The sequence below is a fragment of the Podarcis vaucheri genome, assembly GCF_965113315.1.
Source record: "Podarcis vaucheri genome assembly, chromosome: 9".
NCBI classification, from domain to species: domain Eukaryota; kingdom Metazoa; phylum Chordata; class Lepidosauria; order Squamata; family Lacertidae; genus Podarcis; species Podarcis vaucheri.
The window spans coordinates 60,719,815-60,732,335 of NC_138767.1; the positions used below are offsets into that span (position 1 = coordinate 60,719,815).

The following is a 12,521-nucleotide window of genomic DNA, read 5'->3' on the forward strand; positions in this document are numbered from 1 at the left end:
GCTCTGGACCCACCTATTACTGGTACGTGGCTCTGACAGATTGCCACTAAGGGAATGTGACCCTCAGCAAAACAAAACTCCCCAATCCCTGATGTAAGAGTACACATAAAGGATGCAAAGCAGTTCTCCATGTGCAGAGGACAGGATGCAGAGATGGTTACAGATCAGTGCTGGCACCAGTGCAGCAACCACAACCTCCCACTCCATCCATTGGGCCTGCAGTGTTCCCCAGGGGCCTGCACTGCTTGTCTCAGCAGAGATGAGAAGCCAAACTGGGGAAAGAGAGAGGGCATAGGTTGGCTCCCTCCCCTTAACTGTTACCCAAGTGATGGCAGGCCCTATGTACACATGTCCAGCTAGTACCTGCTCAGAAGTAGGTGAGAGAACAACATGGGAAGAAAGGAGCATATGGAGGACATAACTGCATCCAAAATTCCTTGCTTTGTGATTGTGAAAATACTGGATATCTGCTGTCAAAATAGATTAAGCACTGGATGTGACAAAATTGATTTTAAAAGACTGTTCAGCGTAAACATCTCCCATGAACATCTTAGGGCAGGTGTCAGGAACTTCTGGCCCTCCAGATGTTGCTGACTCTAGTCAGTCCCAGTAAGCATGGCAGATGGCCATGTATGATGGGGGTTGTAAGATCAACAACATCTGGGGGGGGGGGGAATTTTCCCCACATCTATTCATGATTTCGCCCCCAAGAAGTCTGATATCTGATGGGCCTTCAGGAGATGCCATGGAGCAAAGATATTTAAAGAATGGGATACTTCATTTATGTTATCCTACAATGGAAAACATGGATTCAGTTGTATAAAATTGTTGGTTTTTCCTATGGGCAATTGTTAATTTAGATTTAAGGGAATTCATGTTATTGTATCTGCATTAAATCACATGGGTTTGCATTTGTGAAAGTTACCAGATTTGAATTACAGGAACTTTTGACAGCATAGACTCTACCAGAAACTAAAACTTGCAGTGTATGAAAGCATAATGTATTTCCATAACACAAACAATCTTGTATATACCAAGAAATGAATAAGACTGCTATTATGTATTAATTTAAAAAAATACTTATATGCTACGTATTTTGTTAAAAAAGCAAAGTGGTTTAACAACAACTATACATTGCTATTACAATAGCTGATCCAGAATCCTTTGACATTGTGAGATGCCAGCTATAGACTCTCACTAACTGCAGCACAATGGCATATGTCTGAGCACTAATAATAAAGGGCTTCATGGACACATCATTAACTAGTTGTGATCATCCAGAGAAGAAATTCCTGCTTCAATATGAATATCAAGGTGAAAATCAGCACACCTCAATGTTGCACAGAGATACCAACATAGACAACTGCAAACTATAAACCTTTAGCATCAGAGTACTTGGATAACTATACTATCATAATTCTTGTGGATGCAAAATTCATCACAATTTTTTTGCGCCTCGATTTCTTTGTGTCCTTATGTTCCACTCATGAGAAGTCCAAATGAAGGAATTCAACCATAACCTTCTCCTTAACCCCTAATATGATCACATCATCAAGAAATAGCTACTGAAGACTCAAACCATTTCACAGAATACCACATAAGCAGTACAGAAAAATGCTGCAAGCAGGTTGCAGAATTTCTTATAGCCATAGCTTGGGCAATTCTCTTCTCCACAGGTATAGCAAACCTCTTCTTTGCACCTGCAATATTAGAGCCATTTCCAGGCCAGATATTAGAAAACTGCTCCCAAAGAACTGGAAATTTGTCCTAAAACATGTATTTCCTCTGTGTAAATTTCAGAAAGTCATCAATAATTTGGCTTTGGCAATGATCATACTATAGAACATCAAGCCTTCTACACCATGAGATTGGCATAATATGCTTAAATTAATTGCCCTGATAAGCTAACTGATCGCGAAATTCTGCACCTGTTGAAGTTTCCAAACCATCTTCAAAGGCAGCACTACACATAATGCATAGGGGATAAATTTGAACCCTGAGGAACCCCACGCTGGAAGCTACACAGAGCTGAAGAACCCTGCCCAAGCATTACCCCCTGAAAAGGACCATCCAAGGAGGACTGGCATCACTGCAAAGCAATGACACCCACCCCCAACTTGGACAGTTGCTCTACGGCCGATTATATCAAATGTTGCTGAGAGGTAAAGGAAAATTAACAGGGACACATTTCCCTTCTTTCCTGACAGATGTCATAATACAGGGCAACCAAAACTGGACCTAAAGCCTGAATCAAGACCCAGTCTCGAATTAGAAGTTGGAGGCTCAGAGAAGCCAACCTCAAATGAGAGCTGAGCTTTCAAAGCCCCTAAATTCATTTCCAGCTGCAATCAAAATGTGAATTCCCAGCGTCCCCATTCTATACCCTTTACAGTGGTACCTCGCAAGACGAATGCCTCGCAAGACGAAAAACGCACAAGACGAAAGAGTTTTCCGTTTTTTGAGTCGTTCCGCAAGACGAATTTCCCTATGGGCTTGCTTCGCAAGACGAAACGTCTTGCGAGTTCTTGCAAGTTTGTTTCCTTTTTCTTAAAGCCGCTAAGCCGTTAATAGCCGCTAAGCCGCTAATAGCCGCTAAGCCGCTAAGCCGCTAATAGCCGTGCTTCACAAGACGAAAAAACCGCAAGACGAAGAGACTCGCGGAACGGATTAATTTCGTCTTGCGAGGCACCACTGTACTTACTTGTCAAGCAGCGATGGCAGCACATGGGAGAGGAGAAGAGGGAGGTTTTCCACCCCATCGTGGAGGGAGAGAAAGAAGGAAAACACGAAGCAAAAAAACACCCCCAATGCTTCTCCTGTCTCTGTTGTTGGGTTGTCCTCTGCTGCGGTTCTCTTACTGCCCCCACTTATTGTTTATAGCCTAGGCATTTATCTGAAGCCAATCGGATTAAAGTTGTTCTGCACTTTCTATTCAGTTTCATCCACGAATTGTTGTTTCTACAAGCGACTCTTCTCTTGTAAATCGAAACATTTTTGTTTCAGTTGAACAACGTTTACCAAACTATGTTTTCAGTTTGCTTGGAAATAGACAGTGGATGTTTCATGACCCACAAATGTGGCAAAAGACAAACAAACAAACAAACAAACCACCGGAGGTGTTCAGTGAAACAGCCCTTTATTTATTTATTGTTCATTTAAATTTACATAAACAATAACATTAAAAAAAGAATATATATAGCACAAGAGTAATTTTGAAATACCTGACCCTTCCATTTTCAGAAATGAAAATACTTGGTCATCTTATCTCCAAATCCATGAGCTCTTTATTGTCTTAATTATACTTTTAAAGACAAAGGATCACAGTTAAGATCAATTTAAAGCAGCATTATAATTCATTAAATATTAAAGTAAATAATAGCATGCTGGCCCAATCAACATTTGGGGCTTTCAGGGAAAATAAAATGACATTATCCAGGACATGCTGATAAAATCAGCTTTGTTGTCCCTACCTTCCAAATGAGTGACACAAATGTGATAATGAAAATGGTACCTGTTACGTATTAAGATGTTAGTCATGGTGTTGTTGTTTTTAATTTGATTAAATAAACAAACCATATCTCTCTGTCTTATTTGTATCTGCTCATGTAAGAAGCTGAAGCTTTCACCTGCCCTTTGCCACTTGATGACCAGGTCCTTCACAGACATCATTATCTACTTGCCTCCTGTTTCTCAGGTTGACTGCTTAATATGAGCATTTAGTTGGCCACTCTATCTAGCACCAGGAGAAGGTGGGGCTAGTTTGCCTTCTGCATCTTGGGGTGTTTTCTTCTCCAACAAACTCCGCTTCCACAGATCAGGGTGTCGCGAATACTTTTCTATCTGGGACATTCCATTCTGTTTCTTCCACGTTTGGGTTTACTTCGTCTAGACCTGTGCATGAAATAAAGGACTGGTCAGTAGGCTACACCCTCTTTATTTTCCGTGGATAAACAGTGTTCAAGGTATCTTTGGTTTTGGTTGCAAATATGGTAAGCACAGCAGGTTCTCTATTGTTAATGATGACTCAGGCATGCACTTCAGGGCTGCTTGCTTGAGGGAATGCAGGGGTCTTTCCATGAGCATAACGGAACCCCTATATTTTGTGAGAGATGTATATGCTGCAACGTATATGTAGCAGTTGTGAGCATCTTTTGAGAAACACTACATTCATGGCGCACCTAGGCGTCATGAAGTTGCTGCAGTTTGAACCAGGTTCTTAAATTTTACATATAGCACTGGCAATAAAAGCAAGGAGGAGGAGGACATTTAAGAGAGGTGTAAAAAAACCAAAAACCACTCACCTTGTAACTCTGTGAAACTTGAAAGCAGGAGAGGCTGACCAGGACTGAACTGTGGTGTGTGCTTGGACTGCTCTCATCAGAAACCATGTAGAATTAACTCTGGGAAGTTAAGAATAAATCTTCAAATGAGAACTGGAGGTTGAGAGAGAGATGGCCCACACATCTGGTTCACCTACATTAGGCAGCAGCAACGCTGGATCCATCTTGTCATTCCAAATCATGGGTTGCATCTCTCAGGCATCATGGCACAAGGTGCTTTCCACTGTTGCACTCCAGGATCAACAGGACCTCAAGTGATCCTGCCTTGAGTGATGCAGGCTTTCCCCACAGTTTCACCAGTGAGAGTTACTGGTGAGCAGGAGCCTGAACAACATGTTAGACCAACATATGGCTGCCACTGTTGCCCCATGCCCTTTTACTTCCTTCAGGAAATCAGTGTACTTGGTGCCTGTCATGATCCCCAAGTCATTCAGTGACTAAGGCACTGAGTTGGAGCCTACAGTGTCACTGGCCAAGGAGCTGGTCTAGGTTCCTGAGTCTCATGCTGAAGATCAGGGATCATGAAATCCAAGGCGGGCAAGTAGAAGCCTGCTGAAGAGATCCCGTAGTCCCAGGGCCTATAGAATCAGAGACAGGGTTCTCAAGGGTGTGTTGAGTGCACCAGGCACAGGAAATGGATTAGGTGGGAGACTGTGGAGCTCAGGGAACATACCTCCCTTCAGATGTGCGTTGGCCTTTTAAAAGACTCTAGTTCTTCAAAAGGGAACGGGGCAAAGGAGAGGTAGATGCAGGCAGAGGATCAAAAAGTTCACCTATAGCTATTGTTAGAGCAAGCAGCTCACTAGGAGCTCCCCTTGCACTGACCTACTGTGTCCTATAGGCTCCTCCAGAATAGTTCCTGGTGCCCAACAACCTTCTGCAATGTGTGCTGCTGTGGCTTTATTACAGGATGTGTTAGTTGTTGTAAACGAATGGTTGCCTCTATTGGATCTGTGCTGGGAGACATCTCAATCAAGGGTAATGGGCTGAAGATTCATATTGCTGGTCCTTGGATGTTTCTTCAATCGTTGTCTCCTGCTGCACAGGGATCATTTTTCTCCCATCCAACAGGAATGGCACTAGCTTCTTATAGAGCTTCTTACTCATTTCCCCCCCAGTCTCTGCGTGCATGGTGAGCTCCTTTTTTGTTGTTTTGAAGACTTTCACTTTTCCCCATCATGGGACAGAGGTTATGGAACATCCCCTCTTGCACACTTTTTAGGATAGTCAATTGAAAACTACCTCATACCTGAACTGAGAATGAAAGGTCTCCAAGGGCTGGGATGCTCAGCTACAGGTCTCAGAAGCACATACCCTATACTTTGGATATATGTGTGCCTCTCCCAGCTCCACCCCCAGACTGAGGTGAGAAGCATTTGACAAAAAACTTTTTGTTCATCTGCCTTATTCTAATCAAATTCAGAAATTTTATTGTTGTATTTTAATGACGGCTGATGTATTTAATGATTGTAAACCACTTTGTGAGACAATTGTTCTAAAAATGGTATCTGATACTTTAAGATGAATAAATAAACACCATCTCATCTTACTGCTCAAGCTCAGCTTCAATAATTAGGTGTGAAATGCAATAACAATTACACTCCTATTCTATAAAGCATGTTCCAGGTATCTGTGAGTAGACCACAATGTAGCATGATTGAATTTTACCCCCAATATAACTTGTTCCATAATTTGATCATCTAAAACCCACCTATGCTGGGAAATGCTGTTTTCAAAAGCTAAAACCTTTGCTTTTCCATAATTGAACTTTAAACAATTGTGCTTACAGTAGATTAAAAACTGAGATAACAGGCATTTTAGTCCAACTATAGAGCAGGAGGGGAAAACTGTATAAAGTAAGATACAAATTTTCCTATTACCTGCTGATTCAGGACCCTAAACTGTGTTTTACATAATTGACTTTTTATTTTGTTTTGTGTATATCACAATGTTTTTTGTTGCTATGGCCAACGGCTGACACAAATAAAGTTTCATTCATTCCTATTACCTAGTTTTGGTAGGAGTCCATCTGGGTCATCTAAGACAGTTCTGGGATCATTTAGGAACAAATTAAACAAAGTAGCAGCAAGTATACATCCTTACTTAACTCCCTTGGTTGTGGGTTTATCTTTAGTAAACTGCCCCTTATTACCACATCTGATTTGTGAAAGACTATTGCAATACAAAGGCAAAAGAGGAAGAAGCGAGAAGTCTTTTATCAACAAGAATTTCTTCCACTTTCTGCCATAACTTGACCCTGGAGATATAACCAAAAGCTACCTTTAAATCCATGAAGGCAGCAAATAGTTTCCCTCACAAGGTTCTTGTATATTTTTCAAGAAGGTGACAAAGGATCAGACAGTGATCAAGGGTTGAACAATCTTCTCTAAATGCGGCTTGAGAATCAGTAAGTATATTCTCAGATTCTAAGAAAGAAATCATTCCATTGCTTAAGAACCTGGCATACAACTCCCCCTTGACTGATGGCAGGCTAATAAGTCTACAGTTTCCCAGATCACAAGCTTAACCCTTTTTTTTTAAAAAAAAAGGTACCACTATTGCTTTTTCCATCTAGAAAGGATCATGCCAGAACAATTCACTGTAGTAAAAAGGGCACCCAACAATGGCGCCCACCAAACTTGCCTTACTTATATAAGTTTCAGAGGTTTATTAATCAATCCTTGGATCCTTCCCACTCTTGATCTGAGGAATCACAGGTAAGACTTCTTTTACAGAAACTGGGTTCCCAGGATTGGTCAGCTGTCTAAGTAGATCCAGCAGCTATAACCACTGAAGCCCTTGGGGAAAGATAAGCAGCCTCGGCAGTGGGCTGGCTGTTTCTGCCTGTGCTGAAAATGCAGGGAGATGACTCGAAGGCTTTGCAGGAGTGGATGAAGGCCATGGAGGAGGATGTGGCTCAGGAAAGAGATATGCAAGCTACTGTCTGTGAAGTTGTAAGGGATTCAGGCGGAAAGTTAGAGAAGCAGGAAAAGGAGCTGCTCGCACTGGCTTCTTGATGTGTACAGAAAAGGGGACACTGTTTGCATAGCCCTAGGGTGCAACTATTCTTGGTCAACCTGATTGGTCACCATCAGGATGGGATGATAAAGCTGAGGACAGCACCTAGAATGAGGAAGGGGAAGTAGTGATGATGAGGAGGAAATGAGGCTGGCTTTTACAGAAACTGGGTTCCATTTTGGTGTGACTCATAGCACAGAGAGCCTAAATAAGATGTACCGTATTTTTTGCTCTATAAGACTCACCTTTTCCCACCTAAAAAGTAAGGGGAAATGTGTGTGTGTCTTATGGAGCGAATGCAGGCTGCGCAGCTATCCCAGAAGCCAGAACAGCAAGAGGGATTGCTGCTTTCGCTGCGCAGCGATCCCTCTTGCTGTTCTGGCTTCTGAGATTCAGAATATTTTTTTTCTTGTTTTCCTCCTCCAAAAACTCGGTGCGTCTTGTGGTATGGTGCATCTTATAGAGTGAAAAATACGGTAATAATATCATCTGTGTCTGTAAAGTTGGCTCTAAAGTGGTCCTCAGACATGCACTGAGATACAACGGTATAGAGCTTGTGATCAAGAATGCAAAACTCCTGAGACCACTTGCCAGAAGGTTTTACGGTCTTTATTAAGGGAAGCATTCAGAAACAGCATCCATGGATCACAAAAACCTGGTGCTCTTTGTGTGGTAATAAGGCCTTTAATTTCCCCCCCCCAATTGAAAATAACAAAAGGAAAGGCTGCTTAGCCCTGATTTCCTGTAAGAAAAACAGGAGCCTTTTAGAGCCTTTCCCCATCAAATTGCACTCCTCATCAAACTATTGGACACTCTCAGCATTATACATTAGCATTTTCCTCTTTTAAAAAGGAAGCTTTTCACCAAAAGAGATGCTTTGGAAAAAGATTTCTGCTTTACACTCAGCAAAAATTCAAATTAAAGATTCAAACACATCAGTGTTATCTACTTTTATTTGCTCCATAGATCTTAACCAGAGCACATATTGTTTTTTCTTTAGATCGTGTCCAGGAATTAAAATCTGAGGCATCCAGAGTCCTTCCTTAACTGACTAGACCAGGGTTTCCCAAACTTGGGTCTCCAGCTGTTTTTGGACTACAATTGCCATCATCCCTGGCCACTGGTCCTGCTAACTAGGGATGATGGGAGTTGTAGTCTAAAAACAGCTGAAGACCCAAGTTTGGGAAACCCTGGACAAAACAATGATCCTATTCAGTCACCAATGCCTCCCTTCCCTAAGACCCGTTGAGGCTCTCCTGTTTGTCTGTGTCCACGTGTGGACTAACAGTGTCAACTAAGGATTCTTTCATTATGTAATTCTTAGGTGACTCAACCTATTTTACCTTGAAAACTTGCAAGAGCATTCACATCAAAAGAGACATCCTTTCTCCTGGGTGAGATGCAGTTGCTTAAATCTAATTGAGAGGCTGATGCCTAAGTTCAAAGCACAATGTATAAAACATAATTCACAACCACAATAAAAATGTATATTATTACTTGTTTGGTGAAGGACATTTTATCACAAAGAATTACACAAAGTGTGATCTTCAAACTAGCTTCAAAGCAAAGATGATTCACAAAATGTCTGCTCAGATGTCACAACAACCCATGTGATTTTACAAGCCATGGTTTTTTGTGTAGTGTCTGAGCCAAGTCTATACTTCTCAAAGGAAGAACAAAATATTAGTGAGATATATTGTCACCTTTCCACCACACAAACAGAATTAAGCATGGACTCATACCAGTTAGCCTATCCTCATATTAGCCTGCTTCACACATCACTTTAAACCATAGTTAAGCTTAAGCGCAGTGTGCTGGCGCACGGGGTGGAATGGTTTGGCTCGTTTCTTTCTACAAAAAAACATGAGCTGTAACCAAGGATTGTTCTTTGCTTGGGTTGAACTTAACATTGAGCCAAACTATAGCAAAGCTCCAAACAGCCCAACAGAAGCAGGAGCTGGGTATAAGCAAAGGGCCAAAATTTTAATCCCATGCACAATCTCTCTACATATTCACCTTTAAATCATAGTTAAACTAAACTTTGACTTAAAGTGATGTGTGAACCAGCTCACTATTTAGTGCAAATGCATTTTCAGTTGCACTTTTTTTGTACAACTTAAAAAGCACATTTGTTGCATTGGAAGAGCATTGTAGAAGATTTTACCTGCTACAGCCTTCATACAAGTACAAAAGAACAAAACATTAAGATGAACTTCAGCTTGTGTAGGGACTGCATTGGCGTAATTTCAAAGCACATGTTTTCCAGATATTTTATTTCATTTTCCACACTGCATCAGATACGTAATTATTCTTATCCAAGTGCTGTATTAACAACTGTGTCACTCTGCTACTATAACGATTAAAACCTATTGGTCAATAAATGACATTACTTATGATGAATGCTGCAATTACGCCATAATATCTTCTGGAAAACAAGAACCCAGGGAATTAGCTAACATGTTCAAAGACAAAAGCACTGGAAATGAATTATTTTAAATATAAAAAACAACATATAATGCAGCACAATGTTGCTGAAGCATACATAAATTGTGAGCAAGTCCAAGAGCAGAAATGAGATGTTGAACTACGTAAGATATTTACTAGCTAGAGGCTGAGCTTTTAGCAATGTTACTTACAGCTGCCAAATTTCAATGGGCACGAATGGGCATCCATAGGGAAGTCTTCTAAGTGCATTGGACATTCAGCTTGGACAGTAAGCCTAAAAGGGAAAAGACCGCTGTATACTTAAGTCTGCTGTTAAAGAGTCATGAAAAACATTTCCATAAAAATAAACTGAATTTACAGATTGCAGAGATTAATTACACAAAATCAATTAAAACTTAACCCTCTATTCGTCCTTTATTTGTTTTATTTGATCCTTCAGAGGACACTGCCTCATCACAACAAAACGGATCCCAAAACTATAAGGCCAGCTGAATGAAATGGTGAATTACGGAACTACAGGTTACCCAGTAACATTCAGTTCAAAAATACGTGCCACATGAACACAGAAGTCCTATTAAAGGCACGTACCTTAAATAAAACTGATAAATAATTAAATGTTGATTGTTTCAATAAAAGCACCCCAAAAAATAAATGCATCAAAGGAAAGACTCATCTATCAAAGCTAGAAACATGCAGCAAACCAGTTTGCATGTAACAGTAAGTCAAACCATGGCTTCGCATGGTTCCCGTGTTCCCATGGGCAACACACTAATTCCTTGGACCTCTTACTTCTGTGCTACCCAGTATCAAGCCATGGTTTGGCTTATTGATTCATCTGAACTCAGGCTCATAGGTGTTCTCATTCTAGACAAGCCATGTGCTGCAAACAAGCTTTGTGCTTGGTTTACAGCTTGTGGTTGGGCTGAAAGAGACAAACCACGAGCCTAGGTTCAAATGCTAAGCCCTGGATAGCGCAACAGCAGAAATATCAGTACAGTGGTGCCCCACAAGACGAATGCCTCGCAAGACGGAAAACCCGCTAGACGAAAGGGTTTTCCGTTTTTGAGCTGCTTCGCAAGACGATTTTCCCTATGGGCTTGCTTTGCAAGACAAAAACGTCTTGCGAGTGTTCCGATTTTTTTCCGCTCCCCCCCTTTTTCTAAGCCGCTAAGCCGCTAATAGCCTTTTAGCCACTAATTCGCTAAGCCTTTAATAGCCGCTAAGCCTTTAATAGCCGCTAAACCGCTAATAGCGCTAATCCGCTAAGCCGCTAATAGGGTTGCTTCGCAAGACGAAAAAACCGCTAGACGAAGAGACTCGCGGAACAGATTAATTTCGTCTTGCGAGGCACCACTGTAGAGGAGTGCAGTGGCTGCAGTCTCCTTTTTTAGAATCCACATGTACATGCAAAATGAACCAATATTTGCAAACTGATAAGTTTATGTATTTTTTGCAAATGTAACAGATCTCTGATCCACCTGTATTGGGGCATCTCAAAACTGTTCATCTGCTAGTTTAATAGCATGCAGTGGGTGGTATGTATGTGTGAATAGGCTACTAGGGAGGTCTTTAGATTATCAGGGCACTGGGAAGGATGCAGTTCTTTTCTGCATCCAGTACCTCTGGGAAATGGATGGCGTATTTTGCCATGTTAGGAGTCTGCTTACCCGAGTGTTTGCTGCAGGATGCTGTGAAATGAGAGTGTTAATAATAGGGAACATGCTGGCTTGATGCTAAAGTGAGAACAGCTTACCAGGACAGTGATCAAAAGACAAAATAAAATGTGCACCTCATGGTATATAAGAGAGTCCCGTCATCTTGAATTCGTAGTAGCTTATTTGGCATTGTCATGTTGTGAGCTACTGACTTCTTTCCATTATGAAAGAATGTATCTGGAGTCCAGATTTTGCTGGCCATTAAATTGTTCAGTCGAAGAATGTTCATTGGACCCTTAAACTTTAATCTCTCATCTTTCCATCTTTGGCGGAAGAAAACATCTATTGTGTATTCCTGAAGTGGGGGGATATTAAAAGTGTTTTAAAGTTAGTTACTATCAGTCCATATCAATAAAGTAAAAGTAGCACATTACCAACTTGGAGAAAAAGCAAGGAGAGGCAGAACAATCAATACATATTTAGAAATTGTGTGTGTGTGTGTGTGTGTGTGTGTGTGCATACTTTCAAAGTTTTGCTGCATGTCTGCATGGCTCATGAAGTTTGCTGTGTACATTGCTTCCAAACTGTGTTTAAGTTTGGACATTGGTGAGTCTGTAGTGGATAATATAGCATGAAGGGGAGAAAATAACCAAGAAATGCTTCTCTTCATGCCATGACTTCATGAAGTTGCTGGTATCATTAAGAAGATATCCTAAACAGATCTGCAAGATCATAATGGAACTCAATATATGTTTAATATCTTTACAGTGGTGCCCCGCAAGACGAATGCCTCGCAAGACGGAAAACTCGCTAGACGAAAGAGTTTTCCGTTTTGGAGGTGCTTCGCAAAACAAATTTCCTATGGGCTTGCTTTGCAAGTCGACAATGTCTTGCGAGTTCCTGCTGTTTTTTTCCCCTCCCCCCCTTTTCCTAAGCCGCTAAGCCGCTTATCAGCTGATCCGATCAGCAGATAAGCCGCTAAAAGCCGCTAAAAGCGCTAATAGCGCTAATCCGCTAATCCTTCAATGGGCTTGCTTCACAAGACGAAAAAACCGCTAGACGA

The 12,521-nt window shown here is 41.3% G+C and overlaps 1 protein-coding gene across 4 annotated transcripts in view; it reads right to left on the reverse strand.

Annotated features, from left to right (window-relative positions):
• GABRA2 (gamma-aminobutyric acid type A receptor subunit alpha2) overlaps positions 1-12,521 on the reverse strand; it is a 74,758-nt gene that overhangs the window by 15,794 nt on the left and 46,443 nt on the right. For all 4 annotated transcript variants that reach the window (XM_082238252.1, XM_082238253.1, XM_082238254.1 and 1 more), the window contains 2 exons: positions 11,593-11,813; positions 9,995-10,077 (listed from right to left, as the gene is read on the reverse strand). In XM_082238252.1, coding sequence (XP_082094378.1) covers positions 9,995-10,077; positions 11,593-11,813 — 304 coding nt within the window. The remainder of the gene's footprint in view (positions 1-9,994; positions 10,078-11,592; positions 11,814-12,521) is intronic.